The 24,245-nt window shown below is 44.5% G+C and overlaps 1 protein-coding gene across 2 annotated transcripts in view; it reads left to right on the forward strand.

Moving 5' to 3' along the window:
• The window catches only part of LOC143276572 (WD repeat-containing protein 37-like), a 39,431-nt gene extending 21,131 nt beyond the window's left edge, over positions 1–18,300 (forward strand). For both annotated transcript variants that reach the window (XM_076581161.1, XM_076581162.1), the window contains exons 6-12: positions 1,270–1,457; positions 1,922–1,982; positions 2,324–2,512; positions 5,713–5,851; positions 10,362–10,496; positions 12,452–12,566; positions 14,883–18,300. In XM_076581161.1, the coding sequence (XP_076437276.1) occupies positions 1,270–1,457; positions 1,922–1,982; positions 2,324–2,512; positions 5,713–5,851; positions 10,362–10,496; positions 12,452–12,566; positions 14,883–15,002 (947 nt within the window). In that variant the 3' untranslated portion in view covers positions 15,003–18,300. The remainder of the gene's footprint in view (positions 1–1,269; positions 1,458–1,921; positions 1,983–2,323; positions 2,513–5,712; positions 5,852–10,361; positions 10,497–12,451; positions 12,567–14,882) is intronic.
• The last annotated feature ends 5,945 nt before the right edge of the window (positions 18,301–24,245 follow it).

The following is a 24,245-nucleotide window of genomic DNA, read 5'->3' on the forward strand; positions in this document are numbered from 1 at the left end:
GTATAATACAAACTCCTCCTTTTTTCAAAACCTGTCTGTGAGCACTCTTGGTTTCTTTGTGCTACAACTCCACCCCATGTCTGCCAACTCACTTCCACGTGTAGGAGGAAATGGGGGGGTGGAGAGAGAGAGAGAGAGAGAGAGAACGAATGAAATGAACGAACGAAATTTTATTTTACGAGGGTAAAGGAGTAAGCACAAAGTACTTGTTTACATCCAGCCCTCTGGGCATAAATAATAATTGGAAAAAAAAAGAAAAGAAAAAAAGAAGCGAGAGTCAGTTCACAACACCAACGTCAAAATTACACAAGCATGTGCAAACATAAACATAGAACTTATGTACAATACAATATCGCGATAGATTAATAACAACGAGGACAGTAGGGTAGGGGCATGGTGGAAAGGGAGAGAGAGAGAGAGTGAGAGAGAGAAATTGAAACATTTTTATTGAGGGAAAATAGAAGGCACTTATCAGCCTGTTTTCATCCTACCCTCATAAGGAAAACATATAAACTAGTCTGGGAAATACAAGAAAAAGGAAAAAAAAAAAAAGAGAGAGAGAACAGAGCAGAATAGAATAGAATAGAACACTTTATTGTCAGAAAACCTTAAGGTGTCGTGTGAGTGTATGTGTGTGTGTGTGTGTGTGTGTGTGTGTGTGTGTGCTAGTGTGTGTGTTTTGTGTGTGTGTGTGTGTATGTATGTGTGTGTGTGTGTGTTAGTATGTGTGTGTGTGTTAGTATGTGTGTGTGTGTGTGTTAGTATGTGTGTGTGTGTGTGTGTGTGTGTGTGTTAGTATGTGTATGTATATGTGTGTGTGTGTGTGTATGTATGTGTGTGTGTGTATATGTATGTGTGTGTGTGTGTGTGTGTGTGTTAGTATGTGTGTGTGTGTGTGTGTGTGTGTGTGTGTGTGTGGTGCCTGTGTGTCAATCTGCCATACAACCCCTCAGCCATCCACTGTACACCAGGGAGGGGGGATTACTCTGGATGATTTTCAATTTGTGTTTGGTACATTGTGTTGTACTATCCCCCCCCCCCCCACCCCCACCCCCCAATATTCCTTGTGACCCCGGTACACTTGGTAATAAAGACATATTTGATTGACTGTCAGCCACGTGAAATTTGGCCAAGCAGAGCAAACCGATAGGCCTAGTTTGCATCAGTTTGACATGGTACAGTATATGACACCAAACATGGAGTATAATACAAACTCCTCCTTTCTGTTCTATTCTATTCTATTCCATTCTATAACTCTGTGTGTCACAGACCACGCGGCCCGCCTGTTCTCGGCGGAGACAGGGGCGTGCCTGCTGACGTACGGGGGCCACCAGGGCTCGGTGAACGCGGTTCGGTTCCACCCCTCGCAGGACCTGGTGCTGACGGCCTCCGGGGACAACACGGCCCACGTGTGGAGGGCCCAGTTCTCCCAGCTGTCACACGCCTCTGACATCCATGTGGGTGATGGGGGAGTTTATGATATTTAAAAAGAAAAGAAAAAAATTCCTAGTTCTCTTAGCTCTTGGTGGGAGGCTCCAGTTCTCACAGCTCTCACAAGCCTTTGAGAACCATGTGGGTGATTGGGTGGAGGGTGAGGGTGGGGGTGGGGGATTGTTTGGGGGGGGTGGGGGTGTGTGGGTGTAGTTCTCTCAGCTCTCACACACCTCTGACACCCATGTGGGTGGTTGGGGGGCAGGGGCTCTATGATTGTGACTGTGTGTGTGTGTGTGTGTGTGTGTGGCTCTATGACTGTGAGTGTGTGTGTGTGTGTGTGTGTGTGTGGCTCTATGACTGTGACTGTGTGTGTGTGTGTGTGTGTGTGTGTGTGTGGCTCTATGACTGTGACTGTGTGTGTGTGTGTCTCTATGACTGTGACTGTGTGTGTGTGTGTGGCTCAGTGACTGTGACTGTGTGTGTGCAGAAGTCTCACTCCTCAGGAGAAGATGACGTGGATGCCTCAGAGAAAGAGGATGGCACAGATGGTAAGGAAAGAGAGAGAGATGTGTGTGTGTGTGTGTGTGTGTGTGTGTGTGTTGTGTGTGTGTTTCTGTGTGTATGTGTGCTTTTCTGTGTTTCTCTTTGTTTCTGTGTGTGTGTGTGTTTGTGTGCTGACAGGTGGATGTAGATACCTCAGTGTGTGTGTGTGTGTGTGTGTGTGTTTCTCTGTGCGTGTGTGTTTGTGTGTGTGTGTGTACTGACAGGTGGATGTTGATACCTAAGTGTGTGTGTGTGCGTATGAGTGTGTGTGTGTGTATGTGTGTGTGTGTACTGACAGGTGAATGCTGACACCTCAGTGTGTGTGTGTGTGTGTGTGTGTGTTCAGGGGAGTACGGAGAGACAGCACCAGACACGATGACACTGCGCACACCCCTGCTGGAGCTGACCTCTCACACGGACGTCCTCATCGCCGCTGATTGGGTGGCTGGGGGGTCACAGGTCGTGACGGCATCGTGGGACAGGAGTGCCATCCTGCACGACGCAGAGTCTGGAGACATCCTGAACAGGCTGACAGGTGAGGGGGTGGGGGTAGAGGGTCAGGGAATGAGGGTGGGAAGGGAAAATGGGGGTTGGAGGAGGGTAAGGGGGTGGGATAGAGAGAATGTACCAGTCTGTTAAGGGTGGATTTTGGAAGGCAAGTATAGGGTGTTAAAAGGGACGATTTTGGAAGGCGGATAAAAGATGATAAAGGGAGGATTTTTGAAGGCAAGTATAGGGTGTTAACTCTCTCCGGACGAAGGAATGCTCACGCATTCCTACACAAAACATATTCAGATTCGGACGAAGGAATGGAATAGCATTCTCCGAAAGTAAATTTCCATTACGCGCTGTACACGTGATTTTGTGATTAGCCAAGCAGAGTGCGCTATTCTGGGTCACTCCACAATCGAACAGTATGATTGGTCTGCCTGGGATGTGTGGCCCATCTTGCACACACGCTGACAAAGTCACTGACTGGTCGTCTGCTTGCGTGCCAGCCTGTTAGCAAAGCGGGCTCTTCTCAGAATGTTGTGAAGCGAACAAGGCAGTGACGGCAATGTTTTAGGGTTGCCGAAGTACTTGAAATTCTACAAACTGAAGTGTCGGACATTGAAGAGGTGGATGATGGCGAAGAAGAAAGCGAATTTAATGCAGAAAGCGAGCATGGGTATGGTGATTCGGGGTGAAAAATTGGCAGTATTTTCTACATATGGCAAAACTGTAAAAATAAGATGAGAAATTTGATTTTTTTTTTTTATATATGTAATAGCTCAACATGTAATAAACCAGTTCTGAAAGTTTCATTTTCTTACACAATATTTTGTATTTTTTGTAATTTTTTTCAAAACCCTTACAAATGGGCCGTCTGTGGGGAAAAGCAAGGGAGAAAACTTGTCGTCCCGAGTGAGTTAAAGAGACGATTTTGGAAGGCGGATAAAAGATGATAAAGGGAGGATTTTTAAAGGCATGTTTAAGGTGATGGAGGATTTCTGAAGGTATGTGCAAGGTCATAATGGGAGGATTTTTGAAGGCACTTTTAAGGTGATGGATGATTTTTGAAGGCATCTGTAGGTGATAAAGGGAGGGTTTTTGAAGGTAGGTATAAGGTGTTACAATGAGCGTTTTTGAAGGCAGGTATAAGGTGTTACAGCAAGGGGGTTTTGAAAGCGGGTGTAAGTGATGGCCAAGAGGTAACGTGTCTGCCTAGGAAGTGAATCTGAGTATGCTGGTTCGAATCACAGCTCAGCCGCCGATATTTTCTCCCCTTTCACTAGACCTTTAGTGCTGGTCTGGACACTAGTCATTCGTATGAGATGATAAACCGAGGGCCTGTGTGCAGCATGCACTTAGCGCACGTAAAAGAACCCACGGCAACAAAAGGGTCTTCCCTGGCGAAATTCTGTAGAAAAATCCACTTCGATAGGAAAAACAAAACTGCACGCAGGAAAAAATACAAAAAAAAATGGGTGGCGCTGTAGTGTAGTGATGTGCTCTTCCTGAGGAGAGCAGCCCGAATTTCACACAGAGAGATCTGTTGTGATAAAAAGAAATACAAACAAATACAAGCTGTTACAGGGAGGGGTTTTGAAGGCAGGTATAAGGTGTTACAGGGAGGGTTTTTCAAGGCAGGTGTATGGTGTTACAGGGAGGCTTTTTGAAGGCAGGTGTATGGTGTTACAGGGAGGGTTTTTGAAGGCAGGTGTATGGTGTTACAGGGAGGGTTTTTGAAGGCAGGTATAAGGTGTTACAGGGAGGGTTTTTGAAGGCATTTATAGGTGATAAAGGGAGGGGTTTTGAAGGCAGGTATAGGTGTTACAGTGAGGGTTTTTGAAGGCAGGTATTGGTGTTACAGGGAGGCTTTTTTAAGGCAGGTATAAGGTGATAAAGGGAGGGTTTTTGAAGGCAGGTATAGGTCTTGCAGGGAGGGTTTTTGAAGGCAGGTATAGGTGTTAAAGGGAGGGTTTTTGAAGGCAGGTATAAGGTGTTAAAGGGAGGGTTTTTGAAGGCAGGTATAAGGTGTTAAAGGGAGGGTTTTTTAAGGCAGGTATACAGTGTTACAGGGAGGATTTTTGAAGGCAGGTATACGGTGTTAAAGGGAGGGTTTTTGAAGGCAGGTATACAGTGTTACAGGGAGTGTTTTTGAAGGCATTTATAGGTGATAAAGGGAGGGTTTTTGAAGGCAGGTATAGGTGTTACAGGGAGGGCTTTTTAAGGCAGGTATAAGGTGATAAAGGGGGGGGGGGGGGTTGAAGGTATTTATAGGTTTATAAAGGGAGGGTTTCTGAAGGCATTTATAGGTGATAAAGGGAGGGTTTCTGAAGGCAGGTATAGGTGTTACAGTGAGGGTTTTTGAAGGCAGGTATAGGTGTTACAGTGAGGGTTTTTAAGGCAGGTATAGGTGTTACAGGGAGGGTTTTTTAAGGCAGGTATAAGGTGATAAAGGGAGGGTTTTTGAAGGCATTTATAGGTGATAAAGGGAGGGTTTTGAAGGCTGGTATAAGTGTTACAGTGAGGGTTTTTGAAGGCTGGTATAGGTGTTACAGGGAGGGTTTTTGAAGGCATTTATAGGTGATAAAGGGAGGGGTTTTGAAGGCATTTATAGGTGATAAAGGGAGGGGTTTTGAAGGCATTTATAGGTGATAAAGGGAGGGGGTTTGAATTGAAGGCATTTATAGGTGATAAGGCAGGTATAGGTGTTACAGGGAGGTTTTTTTAAGGCAGTTATAGGTGATAAAGGGAGGGTTTTTGAAGGCATTTATAGGTGATAAAGGGAGGGGTTTTGAAGGCATTTATAGGTGATAAAAGGAGGGGTTTTGAAGGCATTTATAGGTGATAAAGGGAGGGGTTTTGAAGGCATTTATAGGTCATAAAGGGAGGGGTTTTGAAGGCATTTATAGGTCATGAAAGGAGGGGTTTTGAAGGCATTTATAGGTCATAAAAGGAGGGGTTTTGAAGGCATTATAGGTGATAAAGGGAGGGTTTCTGAAGGCAGGTATAGGTGTTACAGTGAGGGTTTTTGAAGGCAGGTATAAGTGTTACAGTGAGGGTTTTTTAAGGCAGGTATAGGTGTTACAGGGAGGGTTTTTTTAAGGCAGGTATAAGGTGATAAAGGGAGGGTTTTTGGAAAACTCAGGCCCTATCCCATGACTGCCAGAAATGGAGAGAACGTTGGTGAGGCAGTCAGTGATAGTGACAGTTTTGTGTGTGTGTGTGTGTGTGTGTGTGTGTGTCCAGGCCACGACCAGGAGTTGAGCGAGGTTCGATCCCACCCCACACAACAGCTGATCGTGACCTCCTCCAAGGACATGACCTTTCGCCTCTGGGACATGAGGGACTCTGACCTCCTGGTAAACGTCTTCCAGGGTCACACACAGTGAGTGGGCTGTAGTGTGGTGTGGTGTGTGCGGTGTGGTGTGGTGAGATGTGATGTGTGGTGTGGTGTGGTGTTGTGTGGTGTGGTGTGGTGTGTCATGTAGTTTTTGTGTTGTAGTGTATTGCATTGCGTTACATTGCATCGCGTTGTGTTGTAGTGTATTGCATTGCGTTATATTGCGTTGTGTTGTAGTGTAGTATGTTGTAGCGAATGTGTTGTGTTATAGTGTGTTTCATTGTATAGTTGTATTGTTGTGTTGCAGCGTAGTGTAGTAGCGTAGTGTGTTGTGTTGTGACGTAGTGTATTGCATTGTGTTACATTGTGTTGTGTTGTAGCGCAGTGTGTTATGTTGTAGTGTGTTGTGTTGTGTTGTGTTTTGTAGTTGTGTTGTTAGCATAGTGTAGTGTGTTGTGTTGTGATGTAGTGTATTGTAGTGTATTGCATTGTGATATATTGTGTTGTGTTGTAGCGTTGTGTGTTATGTTGTAGTGTGTTGTGTTGTGTTGTGTTTTGTAGTTGTGTAGTTAGCATAGCGTAGTGTGTTGTGTTGGTCTTCATCGCATCGTTTTGTACTGTATTGTATTGTGTGATGTTGTATTGTATTACGTTGTGTTTTGTTGTGTAGTAGTGTAGTGTTGTAAATTGCATTGCATTGCACTCCACTGCACTGCATTGCACTCAACTGTATTTTATTATATTGTATTGTATTGTAGCCTGGGAGTGGAGTTGGATGTACATGTGTTTATATGGTTTGTTCATCAGTTTTACGTCTTTTTACAGTATTACAGGGAAACTGATCTGGTATTTTATTATTCTCATGGCCAGATCCTACACTTAGGAGTGTAAACTGTCAGTTTGTGTTTATTTAAAACACTAGTAACCCATAGATTAAAAGAAGCATAAGAATAGCATTGTTAAACTTTGGACAACTGATTTCTCAGCCACCTGGTATTATTTAAAAAATCTGCTCACAGAAAAACCTTAAATTCATCTGTTTATTTTTGGATAAATCTGTTTGTTATCAAAAGCAACACATTTCAAGAAATGTGTGTTTTGTATTGTGTTGTACATGTTAGTTTTACACTATTATCTTCCATGTGGATTATGATTACAATAATTTGAAAACCATCACCAGCATTCATTTAAAAATGACTTGAATATACTCTGTATCTTTTTTTTCTTATAATTGTACTGATGGAAAACCTACTTTATTTCACTTTTTGTGTGTATGTTGTGTTTGTGTATTTCTTTCTATTTTTTTTCTGTATGTTATTTGTATTGTGAAAACACGTCATTTAACTCATTCTACCCCACAGCTAGGTGTCCGGTCAGGGGCATAGCCCTGGCTACTGGTACCATATAACCCAGTACTACCTGCCGCATGTGGTCTCCCAATGACGGACCAGGCAGAGGAGGAAACCTTTCCCAATGGCTGTGAAGGCGGAAGAGGATGACCAAAGGGCAGGGGCAGCTCATCCTTGGCTGGAAGTCCTCCAAGAAGACGGAACTCCGAAGAAAAAACCTGCACCTGCCGAGGCCGTTCTACACGTGGCAGTATCTGCACCTGTGGGATTCTGAGCGTCAGTAGGTGAGAGAGTGGGGAAGGGACCGCACAACTCCTCTTCACTAAAAAAAAAAGTCACCTGTGCTGGTCAGGCATCGCTTCCTGGGAAACTGATGCCCATGACTGCTCTCGCTGGAGGATGCTGTGCTCAGTGGCATAAAGACGTTTGATAACAAGAGAAGGCTGGCCATTAAGGAGAAGCGTGAGCGAAAGAAGCAGGGCTCAACTTCTGGAGACGTTTTCCCTTGCAACACCTGTGGGAAGTGCTGCACATCCAGAATCGGCCTCTTCTCCCATATTGAGGACACACACCAACAGATAAGCCTGCCTGCCTGCTCATCCGTCGGTCCGACGGGAGACTCCATCACCCCAAAGCTACATGCCTGCTACTTCTCCCCTGGACCAGAACTACATGAGACCACTGCAGTAAAAAGGTTAGGGTGTTTCATTAAAACAGCAAAACTCGATTGAGAATTTTGCTTTGCTCGCTCAAACCAAGCTTCGTTGTCTTGCTTCCAGAATCGATAAACAGTTCAGTTAAAAATGTCAACCGTACCAGGCAAGAATAAACGAAATTAGAATATGTGTAGACAAGTGGTTAAAGCGTTGGACTGTCAATTTGAGGTCCCGGGTTCGAATCACGGTGACGGCGCCTGGTGGGTGAAGGGTGGAGAATTTGACAATCTCCCAGGTCAACATATGTGCAGACCTGCTAGTGCCTGAACCCCCTTCGTGTGTATACGGCAAGCAGAAGATCAAATACGCACGTTAAAGATCCTGTAATCCATGTCGGCGTTCCGTGGGTTATGGAAACAAGAACATACCCAGCATGCACACACCCGAAAACGGAGTATGGCTGCATACATGGCGGGGTAAAAACGGTCATGCACGTAAAAGCCCACTTGTGTACATACGAGTGAACATGGGAGTTGCAGCCCACGAACGCAGAAGAAGAAGAATATGTGTTGGTACAAGAATGCTCGTACCTGGTCCACAGGGGAAGTGATCATGGTATGGGTTAACTCTGCCTGGAGTAGAAAGAGTTTTTTGTTGTTGTTTTTTTTAAAAGGTGTGTGAGCCATTCTGAGCCCTGTGGATGTGTGGTGGTGGTGCTTCTTCTTCATCTTCTTCTCATTCGTCACATGGACACCCCAGTCTCCGTGATGAAGGCAGCTGTACGCTGCAGGTCCTCCACACACTAGAGCTTCTGGGTCACTGGAGTTGGGTCAGGCCAGAACCTCTTCCTGAGCTCCTGATGGAGGGGGCAGAACTGCAGCAGGTGATCTGTTGTCTGGCTGTCAGTCCCACAGGGGCATCGATCGTGCTGAGTGACCAATGCGGAGTGTAGTGTACAGGTGGTGGTTAGGGCAGTTGTGGCCTGCCCTGAGTGTGAACGCTGTTTTTTGTTTTTTTTTTTGTCAGTGTAGTGACCTCAGCGTGGAGTGTAGTGTACAGGTGGTGGTTTGGGCGGTTGTGGCCTGTCATGAGTGTGAACGCCATTTTTTTTTTTTGTCAGTGTAGTGACCTAAGCGTGGAGTGTAGTGTACCGGTGAAGGTTAGGGCGGTTGTGGCCTGTTGTTAGTGTGAACGCTGTTTTCATGGCGGTGACCTCAGCATGGAGTGTAGCGTACAGGTGGTGGTTAGGGCGGTTGTGGCCTTTCATTAGTGAGAACACTGTTTTCATGGGGGTTACCTCAGTGTGGAGTGTAGCGTACAGGTGGTGGTTAGGGCGGTTGTGACCTGAGGTTAGTGAGAACACTGTGTTTTCATGGCAGTGACCTCAGTGTGGAGTGTAGCGTACAGGTGGTGGTTAGGACGGTTGTAGCCTGTTGTTAGTGAGAGCACTGTGTTTCCATGGCGGTGACTTCAGTGTTATTATTATTATTATTATTATTGTTGTTATGAGCATTTATGCCTTATCTTGAAACTAAGCCCAAGGCATTTACAAACAGAACACCTGTAAATATCAAAAAGCAAAAATTGAACACAAGATACCAAACATTATTGAACATTATTCATCACACACACACACCCCTCCGCCCCCGCACCCCCCCACACACACAAACACATACACATGCACACGCATGCACACACACACACAAGTCATAGCACATTATCATAAATAGTACACAACCTACAAATTCTGAAATGCTCAAAGTCACTCACTCACTAGTAGTCATTTTAGTTCATACTGGAAAGGGATGAGCTGTTGAGAATTATTCAGGAAGGGAAAAGGTGGGTCTTCAGACTGGATTTGAAAGACTGCAGAGAAGGTGAGTAAACGGAAAAAGCTGAGGAAGTGGATTCCAAAGAATGGGGGCTCGGTATGAAAAACTGCGTTGGCCGTACGTTTTGGTTCGAATAGGAGGGATGCTAAGCAGACGTGGTCTGACCTCAGTGTGAACGCTGTCTTTTCAGGGCGGTGACCTCAGCGTGGAGTGTAGCTTGACCTCAGTGTAAGCGGTGTGTTTTCAGGGCGATGACCTCAGCGTGGAGTGTAGCTTGACCTCAGTGTAAGCGCTGTGTTTTCAGGGCGGTGACCTCAGCGTGGAGTGTAGCTTGACCTCAGTGTGAGCGCTGTGTTTTCAGGGCGATGACCTCAACATGGAGTGTAGCTTGACCTCAGTGTAAGCGCTGTGTTTTCAGGGCGGTGACCTCAGCGTGGAGTGTAGCTTGACCTCAGTGTGAGCGACCTCAGTGTGAGCGCTGTGTTTTCAGGGCAATGACCTCAGCATGGAGTATAGCTTGACCTCAGTGTGAGCGCTGTGTTTTCAGGGCGGTGACTTCAGCGTGGAGTGTAGCTTGACCTCAGTGTGAATGCTGTGTTTTCAGGGCAGTGATCTCAGCGTGAAGTGTAGCCTGACCTCAGTGTGAACGCTGTGTTTTCAGGGTGGTGACCTCAGCGTGGAGTGTAGCTTGACCTCAGTGTGAGCGCTGTATTTTCAGGCCGGTGACCTCAGCGGTGTTTGCCAGTGGGGACAAAGTGGTGTCTGGCAGCGACGACCGCACCGTGCGTGTGTGGGACATGCGCAACATGCGGTCACCCATAGCAACCATCCGCACCGATTCTGCTGTCAATAGGTGCGTCTGGCTGTCTGTCTGTCTGGATTTTGGAGGAGGGTGGTGGTGGTTTTAGTGTGCTGAGTTTGTATATGTTTGTAGGTGTGTTTGTATGTGCTTGCTTTTTGTGTGTGAATGTGAGTGCTTGTGTATGTGTGTCTGTTTTGGTGCATGTATGTGAGTGTTTGTGTGTGTGTGTGTTGTGTGTGTTTCACACAGAGAAATATGTGCAAAAAAAAAAAAGAAAAAAAAAAGAGGACACAATATGACACAATATAATGCAAAATGATACAATGTGCTACAATGTCATAAAATGCAGTACAACTCAACATTATACATTACAACACAACACAGTACGATTGGATACAATACAAGATATTGCGATACAATACATGACAGTACAAACTACAAAACAATACAATGCAATGCAATATGATGTGATGTATTACAACACAACAGGCTATTACGCTGTACAACACAGTGATACAAAACTGACACCTCAGCACAGCACAGAACCACACAACATAACACACACAACACAATACAACAGGCTGTAACACAGTATAACACAACACAACACAATACAACAGGCTATAACACAGTATAACACAACACAACACAATACAACAGGCTATAACACAGTACAACACAACACAACACAATACAACAGGCTGTAACACAGTATAACACAACACAACACAATACAACAGGCTATAACGCAGTATAACACAACACAACACAATACAACAGGCTATAACGCAGTATAACACAACACAACACAATACAACAGGCTATAACGCAGTATAACACAACACAATACAACAGGCTGTAACACAGTATAACACAACACAACACAATACAACAGGCTATAACACAGTATAACACAACACAACACAATACAACAGGCTATAACACAGTATAACACAACACAACACAATACAACAGGCTATAACGCAGTATAACACAACACAATACAACAGGCTATAACACAGTATAACACAACACAACACAATACAACAGGCTATAACACAGTATAACACAACACAAACACACAACACAACACAATACAACAGGCTATAACGCAGTATAACACAACACAACACAATACAACAGGCTATAACGCAGTATAACACAACACAACACAACACAATACAACAGGCTATAACACAGTATAACACAACACAACACAATACAACAGGCTATAACACAGTATAACACAACACAACACAATACAACAGGCTATAACGCAGTACAACACTATGAAACAACAAGAGAGGCAAGGCCTTCAAGACTCACTTGTGATACACTTTAAAAAAAAAAAATCTAATCGTTAAAATGTGTTCTGTATTTGTTATTATAGAGCTTCGCATTAAAAAAAAAAAAAGATAAAAAAGAAGTCCAAACCAGATTCGAATTAAGTCCCCTAGCATTAATTACGGAGTAATTTCCCTTTTTTACCATCTGCACCTAAACGTTTGCAAACTAAATAAAACTTCCATGCTTAGCAAAAGAAGTTCCTGTTTGAACAAAAAATGATAATAATGAATGCTTTTGTTGTTGGGTCGAATATCAGATCAAAATACCAAGTTTAGAGAATACAAAAAATATAAGTATAACAGTAAATGCAGTTTGCATATAATTAGGCTTCCTTTTTTTTTTTTTTTTTTTTTTGTGCCCATCCCAGAGGTGCAATATTGTTTTAAACAAGATGACTGGAAAGAACTGAATTTTTCCTATTTTTATGCCTAATTTGGTGTCAACTGACAAAGTATTTGCAGAGAAAATGTCAATGTTAAAGTTTACCACGGACACACACACACACACACACACACACAGACAACCGAACATCGGGTTAAAACATAGACTCACTTTGTTTACACAAGTGAGTCAAAAATGACACCTCAGCACAGCACAGAACCACACAACACAACACAATACAACAGTCATTCCCATGTCCTGTGGCTGGCTGTTTTCAGGATTTCTGTGTCCACTGCTGTGAACCTGATCGCCATCCCCCACGACAACCGACACATCCGTCTGTACGACATCAACGGTGTCCGCATCGGTCGTCTTCCTCGGAGCAACAGAGTGGTCAGTCATGGCCGTTTTGATTTCGGTTTTGTTGTTGCCGTTCTTTTTTGTTGCCCAAAGCTGGTGGTGGTGGTTTTTTCTTTTGCTTTGATAATGACTTCTATTTTCAATGATCACATAGAACAAAGAAAAGAAACACTCTTAACTCTCTCCGGACTACACAAAACGTATTCGGATTCGGATGAAGGAATGGAATAGCATTCTCCGAAAGTAAAATTCCATCATGCTCTGTACACGTGATTTTGTGATTAGCCAAGCAGAGTGTGCTATTCTGGGTCACTCCACAATCGAACAGTATGATTGGTCAGCCTGGGATGTGTGGCCCATCTCGCACACATGCTGACAAAGTCACTGACCGGTCATCTGCTCGCGTGCCAGCCTGTTAGCAAAGCGGGCTCTTCTCAGAATGTTGTGAAGCAAACAAGGCAGTGACGGCAACGTTTTAGGGTTGCCGAAGTACTTGAAATGCTACAAACTGAAGGGTCGGACATTGAAGAGGTGGATGATGACGAAGAAGAAAGCGAATTTAATGCAGAAAGTGAGTATGGGTATGGTGATTCGGGGTGAAAAATTGGCAGTATTTTGTACATATGGCAAAACTGTAAAGATAAGATGAGAAATTTGTTGGGTTTTTTTTATATGTAATAGCTCAACACGTAATAAACGAGTTCTGAAAGTTTCATTTTCTTACAAAATATTTTGTATTTTTTGTAATTTTTTTCCAAACCCTTACAAATGGGCCGTCTGTGGGGAAAAGCAAGGGAGAAAACATGTCATCCCGAGTGAGTTAGCAAATAGAATAGAAATTAGATTAGAATATGTCTTTATTAACAAGTGTACCAGGGTCACAAGGAGTATTGGGGGGGGATAGTACATAACAAGGTACGAACATAAATCAAAAGTCATACACAAACACAGATACAGTAGAAATTAGGATACACACAAGTGCATATCAATATAAAAACGTGTGCTTACTCACACGTGCACACACTGCATACACACACACACACGTTTGAACAGAAGCCACATATTACATGTGGATAGGGTTGATGACTTGATCTTCAGGTAGATGGTTGTTGATATTCAGGTAGATGGTTGTTGATAATATACCAAGTACTTAAAAACAACAACAAATGATGTTGAATTACAAACTGGTCTCAGCATGTTACAGATGTGCATTTACATATATGCATGTATATTAGCATACTATATGTACATTTGCTTTTTCTCCCCACAATGTCGACCAAGATAATGATGTGGACAAGTAGGTGTAGGGGTGAGGATAATTCCACTGAAACACTGCAAAAAACAGAGCAGAAAAAGCAAGAAAGTGAGTGGAGCATTTAATGCCCAGATGAAGTGAAACTGTGTGTGTATGAGTGTGTGTGTGTGTGTGTGTGTAACTCTGTGTGAGTGTGTAACTTTGTGTGTGTGTATGTAACTGTGTGTGTATGTGTGACCATGTGTGTGTGTGTGTGTGTGTGTGTGTGTGTGTGTGTGCGCATGTAAGTTGTAACTCTCTGTGTGTAACTCTGTATGTGTGTGTGTGTGTGTAACTCTGTATATGTGTGTGTGTGTGTCTGTGTGAGCATGTGCATGTAACTCTGTGTGTGTGTGTGTGTGTGTGTAACTCTGTGTGTGTGTGTGTGTGTGTGTGTGTGTGTGTGTGTGTGTGTGTGTAAAATCTCTGTGTATATGACTGTATATGTTTGTGTGTATGTGCATGCATGTGTGTGTGTGTGTGTGATGTGACTCTGTGTGTGTGTGTGTGTGTGTGTGTGTGATATGACTTTGTGTGTGTGTGTGTGTGTGATGTGATTCTGTTTGTGTGTGTGTGTGTGTGTGATATGACTTTGTGTGTGTGTGTGTGTGATGTGACTCTGTTTGTGTGTGTGTGTGTGTGTGTGTGTGTATGTGTGTGTGTGATGTAAGTCTCTGTGTGTGTGAGTGTGTGAGTGTAAAAACTCTGTGTATATGACTGTGTATGTTTGTGTACATGTGTGTATGTATGTGTGTGTGTGTGTGTGTGTGTGTGATGTAACTTTGTGTGTGTGTGTGTGTGATGTGACTGTGTGTGTGTGTGTGTGTGTGTGTATGTATGTAACTCTGTGTGTGTGTGTGTGTGTGTGTGTGTGTGTGTGTGTATGTATGTAACTCTGTGTGTGTGTGTGTGTGTGTGTGTGTGTGTGTAAAAACTCTGTGTATATGACTGTGTATGTTTGTGTGTATGTGCGTGCATGTGTGTATGTGTGTGTGTCTGCTTGACTGCATGTGTGTGTGTATGTAACTGTGTGTGTGACTGTGTGTGTGATGCAGGGCCACTCCCGCATGGTGTGTGCGGTCAGCTGGGCAGAGGAGGGCTCCACCTGTAACCTGTTCTCCTGCGGCTTCGACAGACAGGTGCTGGGCTGGCACATCAATACTGGCAAGGACTAGCACTCTGGCCCTTCGCCCACCCCCCCCAGTCCCCTCCCCCCCTCTCTCTGGGGGCGCCCTCACCACCAGGGGAGAGCAGCACGGCAGAGAAGAAAGGAACGGCGGGTGTATAGGTCGCTGACAACTTCAGAGACACGGTTGTCGCTCGGAAGGATCGACTGAAAAGAAGGATTGTTGAAGGATTGACAGCAATCTGGTGATGTTGAAGAATGATTGATTGATTGATTGATGCAAGGGTTGGTGTCATCAAGAGATCATCAAAAAATGATTGTTTATTTTTCTTTATTTATGATGGGAAATGTTTTGAGGAAGAAATGTTAAGGGAAGAATTTGATGATGTCAGAGAGAGGTTGTTGATGGCGGAGAAAAGGATTGATGTCATCAGAATTGTTGTTTGTTAAAAAAAAAAAAACCCAAAAAAACAGGATTGATGAGATCAAAGGGAAGAATTGATGACCTCTTGAAGGAAACGACCATACCGATGACTGACAACATGGAGTCATTGATGGCACCTCAATGAGATTGAGTGGTTTAGGAAGCCGGAATTGATTTGATGAGAAATCATTGATGGTATCTAGGTAAGATTGAGTGGTTGGGGAAGGCAGTATTGATTTGATGAGAAGTCATTGATGGCACCTAGATGAGATTGAGTGGTTGGGGAAGTCAGAATTGATTTGATGAGGAGTCATTGATGGCACCTCGATGAGATTGAGTGGTTTGGGAAGCCGGTATTGATTTGACGAGAAGTCATTGATGGTATCTAGAGGAGAAGATTGAATGGTTGGGGAAGTCAGAATTGATTTGATGAGGAGAGTCATTGATGGCACCTACATGAGATTGAGTGGTTGGGGAAAGCAAAATTGATTTGATGAGGAGAGTCATTGATGGTATCTAGATAGATTGAGTGGCTGGGGAAAGCAAAATTGATTTGATGAGGAGAGTCATTGATGGTATCTAGATAGATTGAGTGGCTGGGGAAAGCAAAATTGATTTGATGAGGAGAGTCATTGATGGTATCTAGATAGATTGAGTGGCTGGGGAAGGCAAAATTGATTTGATGAGGAGAGTCATTGATGGTATCTAGATAGATTGAGTGGTTGGGGAAAGCAAAATTGATTTGATGAGGAGAGTCATTGATGGTATCTAGATAGATTGAGTGGCTGGGGAAGGATTGATTTATTTCAGGAGGAAGAACTGATGAAGAACATGGCCACCAGAACTGAGCGATCAGCGTCACTCATTCTTCTCTTTGGTCACCAGGCTGCTGAGCTGTGCCATCACCAGGGGGCGCTGTTTGTTGATTTCACAACTCTGATTGGTCGTTGTCGATGCTGTTCAAACTGAGTGCAGTTTAGTTTCCAAAATAATTATGACAAATGGCTGCGTTTCCTTGGCCTATACAAAAAGGAAAAAAGATCTCTTCAGAGCTTGTTAGGTTGTTTGAAGTGGCGTTTGCCTTGAAATTAGTTTGAAGGAAAAAAAATAAAAAGATAAGGGTTTGGACACTCTAATCATGTAGAAGCAAAGTGCTGTGGTCTTCTAGTTGAATGTCCACCCCCCTCCCTCCCTCCTCAACCCCCACCCACACACCACTCCCTCTGCCTAGAGCTAGATGGATCAGATGTGGTGTACAAGATCCCAAAGTCATTCAGGTTAGGGTCCGTTCCCTCCGTGCAGTTTTGTGAAGCTGACAAGTTTCTCTTTTCTTTCCAACAATGTTCATTCCTTGATTCAGACATGTGCTGGAGTTGGTGAAATTTGTCTGTTTTTTGGGGGGGGGTTTCTTGCTTGGATTTTTTTGTCCTTTTTTTTTGTTTTGTTTTTCTTTTTGATTGTTTGTTTGATTTGTTTTGGATCAATTTCTCACTTCCCTTTTTGTGCCAGATTTTATTTATTATTTATCAACACGCATTTATTTACAATACTGTGCTATGTTTTACGTGGCTTTTGTGTGAAGGGCATCCGTCAGGTCTGTGGAGACAATGGAGTCATGCTCTGGGTGGTGATTGATTCATCGTTGGGTGTGGCTGCACAGGTCAATGACAGGGGAGTGACAGTCCCTCCCTCCCACACTGCAGCACAGGTGACGCCCGAGTCTGGTCTGTCTGTCAGGCTACAGGCCTTTCTCCTCACTCTCTTTGCCGCCGAAGGAACGCTGGGCTGGCATGCAGTCGCAAGGAAGTGGATGACCAGTGGAGGAGAGATGGATCTGTTGGTTTTTCTTCTTCTTCCGCATTCCCCGGGGTCATGCTGTCAGTCAGGTCTGCAGCGTGAAGTCCGCTGTCCTCCGCAGTGCAGCAGGTGGTCCCCAGAGCTTTTCGTGGAGTTCCACCACACATGGTCAGGTTTCCCTCCCCCAGTGCACCAAAAGTTGGTGCAGAACTGTAATAATAAGTGCTCTGGCGTCTGCGAACCCGTGCCGCATGGGCATTCATCATCAGTAGGGGGACAGTTTCAGTCTGTAGAGGTTTGAAAGGAGCCTACAATGTCCCAGTTCTCAGTCGGAAGAGGGCATCCCATGTACTTTATTGTTTTTGCGTCTGTGGGCGCGACTCTTTCCTGTTGGTCATAGTAAAACACACACACTTGCAGACAGAAAAGAAAATGTGGCGCTGCACTATGGCGACACGCTCTCACCGAGGAGAACAGCCCGAATTTCACGCAGAGAAATCTGTTGTGACAAAAAGCTGTGCAACGCAACGCAACAACAATAACAAAACAGTTTGGTTTCTGGCAGTCATATAACACTTTGGTATTGTTGTTGTTGTTGAACAAATGGTGTTCCACCAGTTTTGATGCATTCTTCTTCTTTTTCTTCTTCTGCGTTCCTCAGGTCATTCTGTCAGATGGCCATTTCGGTCTGCAGTGCGAAGTCCGCTGTCCTCCGCAGTGCAGCATGTGGTCCACAGAGCTTCCTGTGGAGTTCCACCGCACAGAGCCAGGCGTCCCTCCCCAGTGCACCAAAAGTTGGGCAGAACTGAAACAAATGCTCTGGTGTCTGTGAACCTGAAACTGTTGGTTCACCTAGGGTGCTCCAGTTTGCTGTTGGTTCACCTAGGGTGCTCCAGTTTACTGTTGGTTCACCTAGGGTGCTCCAGTTTGCTGTTGGTTCACCTAGGGTGCTCCAGTTTACTGTTGGTTCACCTAGGGTGCTCCAGTTTGCTGTTGGTTCACCTAGGGTGCTCCAGTTTGCTGTTGGTTCACCTAGGGTGCTCCAGTTTGCTGTTGGTTCACCTAGGGTGCTCCAGTTTACTGTTGGTTCACCTAGGGTGCTCCAGTTTGCTGTTGGTTCACCTAGGGTGCTCCAGTTTACTGTTGGTTCACCTAGGGTGCTCCAGTTTGCTGTTGGTTCACCTTGGGTGCTCCAGTTTGCTGTTGGTTCACCTTGGGTGCTCCAGTTTGCTGTTGGTTCACCTTGGGTGCTCCAGTTTGCTGTTGGCTCCAGTTTGCTGTTGGTTCACCTAGGGTGCTCCAGTTTGCTGTTGGTTCACCTTGGGTGCTCCAGTTTGCTGTTGGTTCACCTTGGGTGCTCCAGTTTGCTGTTGGTTCACCTAGGGTGCTCCAGTTTGCTGTTGGTTCACCTAGGGTGCTCCAGTTTGCTGTTGGTTCACCTAGGGTGCTCCAGTTTGCTGTTGGTTCACCTTGGGTGCTCCAGTTTGCTGTTGGTTCACCTAGGGTGCTCCAGTTTGCTGTTGGTTCACCTGGGGTGCTCCAGTTTGCTGTTGGTTCACCTAGGGTTCTCCAGTTTACTGGCCTAGTGTCCTCCTTCTTCCTCAGTTCAGACAGGAAGGCAGGTAGACCAGCAGAAAGCAGCCACACCTGGCCCTGAAAACTACGGCAGCTGATGTGCCATGGTCCTTTGCCACTCTCTCAACAAAACTACTAAAACACAGTACTGCTGCTGTCTGTTAAAAAGGTGAAAGTTTCACAGAGCTGTTTCGAGGTAGCTTTCTCGTTCAAAGCCTCTGTTTGGTCGTTTTTCAGACTGAAGCCAAGGCCGTGGAAAACCAGCGGAGAAGAGATGGTTTCTGTTGGTTTACTGAGGGTGGTCCAGTTTGTTAGCACTGTGTCAGTCTTCTCCTTCTTCTTCTTCTCTTCCTTCTCCTTCTTCTTCTCTTCCTTCTCCTTCTTCTTCTTTTTCTTCTTCTTTTGCTTCTTCTGCTTCTTCTTCTCTTCTTCTCTTCCTGCTTCTTCTTCTTCTTCTTCTCTTCCTCCTCCTCCTCCTTCTTCTTCTACTTCTTCTTCTCCTCTTCCTCCTCCTCCTTCTTCTTTTTCTTCTTCTTCTTCTCTTCCTCCTTCTTCTGCTTCTCCTCCTCCTTCTTCTTCTTCTCTTCCTCCTTCTTCTTCTTCTGCTTCTTCTTCTTCTTCTCTTCCTCCTTCTTCTGCTTTTTCTTCTTCTTCTTCTCTTCCTCCTTCTTCTGCTTCTCCTCCTCCTTCTTCTTCTTCTCTTCCTCCTTCTTCTTCTTCTGCTTCTTCTTCTTCTGCTCTTCCTCCTTCTTCTGCTTTTTCTTCTTCTTCTTCTCTTCCTCCTTCTTCTGCTTCTCCTCCTCCTTCTTCTTCTTCTCTTCCTCCTTCTTCTTCTTCTGCTTCTTCTTCTTCTTCTCTTCCTCCTTCTTCTGCTTTTTCTTCTTCTTCTCTTCCTCCTTCTGCTTTTTCTTCTTCTTCTTCTCTTCTTCCTTCTTCTCTTCCTGCTTCTTCTTCTCCTTTTCCCCTTCCTTCTTCTTCTTCTTCTTCTCTCCTTCTTTTTCATCTCCTTCTTCCCTTCCTTCTTCTTATTATTATTCTCTTCTCTTCCTTCTTCTTCTCCTCCTCTTCCTTCTTCTTTTTCTTCTCCTTCTTCCCTTCCTTTTTCTTCTTTTTTTTTTTTTATTCTCTTCCTCCTCTTCCTCCTCCTCCTTCTTCCCCTCCTCTTCCTCCTTCTTCTTCTGCTCCCCCTCCTCCTCTTCCTTCTTCTCCTCTTCCTCCTCCTACTTCTTCTTCTCCTCCTCTTTCTCTTTCTTCATCTTCCTTAACTCTGTAAAGAGTCACTAGGGATCCACACTGAGGAACTGTTCTTCCAGGTCTGGCGCTTGTGTGTCAACACCTGGGTCTCTGCAAGCAGCGTCAGTAGGAAACTGATGGACTGTGGGTTTGAATCTGACAGCAGACATGGCTTGACCATCCAGATTCCAACACTGTTGAGCAACTGTGTGATGTTTTCTTCTCCCCCGTGTTGATGGTGATTGTGGAATTTGGTGGGTTTGTGTTGGTTTCAACTTGGATGCTGTTGTTTGTGTTTTTTTTTAAATTTGATAATATTGTTTGTTATGTTTGTTTGAACTTGGATGCTGTTTATTGCGTTCGTTTGAAGCTGGATGCTGTTTGTTATGTTTGTTTGAAGCTGGATGCTATTGCTTGTTTGTTTTTTGTTTCAACTTGAATGCTATTGTTTGTGTTGATTTGTTTCAACTTGAAAGCTGTTGTACGTGTGCATTTGTTTGATGCTAAACCTAGTGTTTTGAGATCACCATTGGCAGCGATGTACATAACGTATGCAGCTTTTTTTCTCCTTTTTGAAAAAAAAAAAAAAATTTGTTCCATTTGTCGAGTGTCAGGGGGCGCTGTAGCGGAACCAGTCAGGCGTTGGACTTGTGATCCAATGTTCACCAGTGATCAGGGTTTGAGGCCCTGTTTCAGCATGGTGTTATGTCCTTGGGGAAAGACACTTTACTCCTGATATTCCTCACTCCACCCAGGTGAGAATGGGTTCCTGACTTCAGTTGGGGAAGGTTAAAATGACAGAAGAAGAGAATTGGGCTCCACCTTCCTGTGCCGAGCCCTGGATACAGTGGATATGAATTCACTGCCTTCCTGTGCCGAGCCCTGGACACAGTGGATATGAATTCACTGCCTTCCTGTGCCGAGCCCTGGACACAGTGGATATCAATTCACTGCCTTCCTGTGCCGAGCCCTGGACACAGTGGATATCAATTCACTGCCTTCCTGTGCCGAGCCCTGGACACAGTGGATATCAATTCACTGCCTTCCTGTGCCGAGCCCTGGACACAGTGGATATCAATTCACTGCCTTCCTGTGCCGAGCCCTGGACACAGTGGATATCAATTCACTGCCTTCCTGTGCCGAGCCCTGGACACAGTGGATATGATTTTACTGCCCCTCCAGTCATAAAAGGCTATGGGACTTTTTTTTCTTTCTTTCTTTTTATTACTGTTGGGTATCAGGGCAATGCTGAAGGTCACGATGATTCGGACGACTTCTTGTCGTTGCAAACAAAAGTTTTGTTTGTTATGTTAGAATCTGCCTCTATCAGTCAGACATCTGTCCCCCCCCCCCCACGCAGAGTCATAAAAGAACCTGTCTGCCTGCAGAAAACAAGTTACGTAGTAAGAGTACAGACTTTGGACATAAATACATATCGGGTGAATAATTTTTTTATGAATATTAGAAATATGGGGCACTCTCTCATAAAATGATATTCATCGCCAACAGTATTTGTGTCACACTTTCTGCAGATTTGCTTTTCTCTAGGTATTCCATTTTCAAGCCCTGTGTCAGTTGGTAAACAGTGATGACTGCATTTAAATTTGATTAATGAAATTATTTTTGTACCGAGCAACTGACTGATATACACACTTCATTAAAAGTAAGGACTGCTTCATAAGAGAACATGTATGTTTTGATAAATGTTAGAAAATCAAGAGATTTGAATGCACAAATAACCGTTGCAGGCACCTGTTCACCATGAACAGCTTAATTAATGTTTCAACCAAACATTGACAGTTATTCAGTGGCTTTTAAACGATAGCTATGACAGGGGCGATAGCCAAGTGGTTAAAGCGTTAGACTTTCAATCTGAGGGTCCTGGGTTTGAATCTCGGTAATGGCGCCTGGTGGGTTAAGGGTGGAGATTTTTCTGATCTCCCAGGTCGACATATGTGCAGACCTGCTTGTGCCTGAACCCCCTTCATGTGTATACGCAAGCAGATGATCAAATATGCATGTTTAAGATCCTGTAATCCATGTCAGCATTTGGTGGGATATGGAAACAAGAACATACCCAGCATGCACACCCACGAAAATGGAGTATAGCTGCCTACATGGCAGGGTAAAAATGGTCATACATGTAAAAGCCCACTTGTGTATATGAGCGAACGTGGGAGTTGTAGCCCACAAACGAAGAAGAAGAAATGATAGCTGTGGTTTTTCATTGTAAAAACAAGAGAGGCAAGGCCTTCAAGACTCACTTGTGATAAATTAAGTCCCCTAGCATTAATTACAGAGTAATTTCCCTTTTTTACTATCTGCACCAAAACATTTGCAAAATAAATAAAAATTCCATGCTTAGCAAAAGAAGTTCCTGTTTGAACAAAAAATGATAATAATGACTCCTCTTGTTGTCGGGTCAGAATAAGAGGTCAAAGTGCCAAGTTTAGAGAATACAAAAAATATAAATATAACAGTAAATGCAGTTTGCATATAATTAGGCTTCTTTTTTTAATTTTTTTTGTGCCCATCCCAGAGGTGCAATATTGTTTTAAACAAGATGTCTGGAAAGAACTGAATTTTTCCTATGTTTATGCCAAATTTGGTGTCAACTGAGAAAGTATTTGCAGAGAAAATGTCAATGTTAAAGTTTACCATGGACACACAGACACACGGACGCACACACACACACACACACACAGACAACCGAACACCAGGTTAAAACATAGATTCACTTTGTTTACACAAGTGAGTCAAAAACACAAAAAAACCCAAAGTGGATGTGCTGAAAATCACATGTGGTTATGAATGGTACTTAGTACACTGGTTTCATACAAGGCTGTTTGCTGAAAATTCAGCATCATGTATATAGGTATATTCATTTCACCATCACAAGTAAAGAAAAACTGCTAGTTCCCTAAGTGCTCCTTACCTTTTAGTGAACCCTGTATTTTTCCCTTTCATGGTGCTTACACAAACCACAGCAGAGAGAAACAGCTGGGGAGATGGGGCAGGGGTGGGGGTGGAACAGCGTGTTCATCGTCAGGAAAGGTGTGCTGTGATTGTGGAGCTTGGAACACCTGGGGAACAGGGGGTGTGGGGGGGTTGTTTTCATCGTCAGGAAAGGTGTGCTGTGGAGCTTGGAACACCTGGGGAAGGGGGGGTGTGGGGGGGTTGTGTTCATCATCAGGAAAGGTGTGCTGTGATTGTGGAGCTTGGAACACCTGAGGAGACCGGGGAAGGGGGGGGGGGTGCGGGGGGGTTGTGTTCATCATCAGGAAAGAAAGGTGTGCTGTGATTGTGGAGGTTAAAACACCTGGGGAGACCGGGGAAGGGGGGGGGGGGTTGTGTTCATCATCAGGATGTGCTGTGATTGTGGAGCTTGGAACAGCTGGGGAGATGGGGTGGGGGTGGGACATTGTGTTCATCATCAGGAAAGGTGTGCTGTGATTGTGGAGGTTGAAACACCTGGGGGGGAGATGGGGGTGGGGGTGGGACATTGTGTTCATCATCAGGAAAGGTGTGCTGTGATTGTGGAGGTTGAAACACCTGGGGGGAGATGGGGGTGGGGGTGGGACATTGTGTTCATTATCAGGAAAGGTGTGCTGTGATTGTGGAGGTAAGAACAGCTGGGGAGACAGGGGGGTGGTGGTACAGATCTGCCAGGCGTCTGGTTTTATGGAAGAGGACAGGGCACACAGGAGAGTGGGATGGTTGTCAAGAGTTTGTTTTTGAAACGGGAAGGAATGTTCATACGTACTTACATTCACAGTCACATGTATTCTCTTTTTGTCTCAGCACGCACCCCCCAATCCCCCTCCCACACACACAGCCCCCCCCCCCCCCCCACACACACACACACACATAGATTAGCACACAAACGCACAAAGTTATGCAAGCACACACGCTCACACACATACATACACACAGATATGCTAGCACACACACACACACACACACACAGAGCAAGAGCAAGCGCACACATACATTGGAGTGCTGAAACTAGCGTACATCATGAGCAACTTCCCAGTGACTATGGGTTTTTTTTGGTTTTTTTGCAACCTTCCCCTGTTGTCGTCTTCTGTGATATCATCTTGCTAAACACGCGGTCCCTTGGAATCAGCGTACCATTATATGATACACATTGTTGAAACATGAAATTATCTGATGCATTGTATTTTATGGTATCTACAAGAACCTCTGTACTGTGTGAAAAAAAAACGATGATCATCTTGTAGAAAAATGGGTTTTGATTTGTCG

This window comes from Babylonia areolata, chromosome 32 (assembly GCF_041734735.1).
Source record: "Babylonia areolata isolate BAREFJ2019XMU chromosome 32, ASM4173473v1, whole genome shotgun sequence".
Lineage (NCBI taxonomy): Eukaryota > Metazoa > Mollusca > Gastropoda > Neogastropoda > Buccinidae > Babylonia > Babylonia areolata.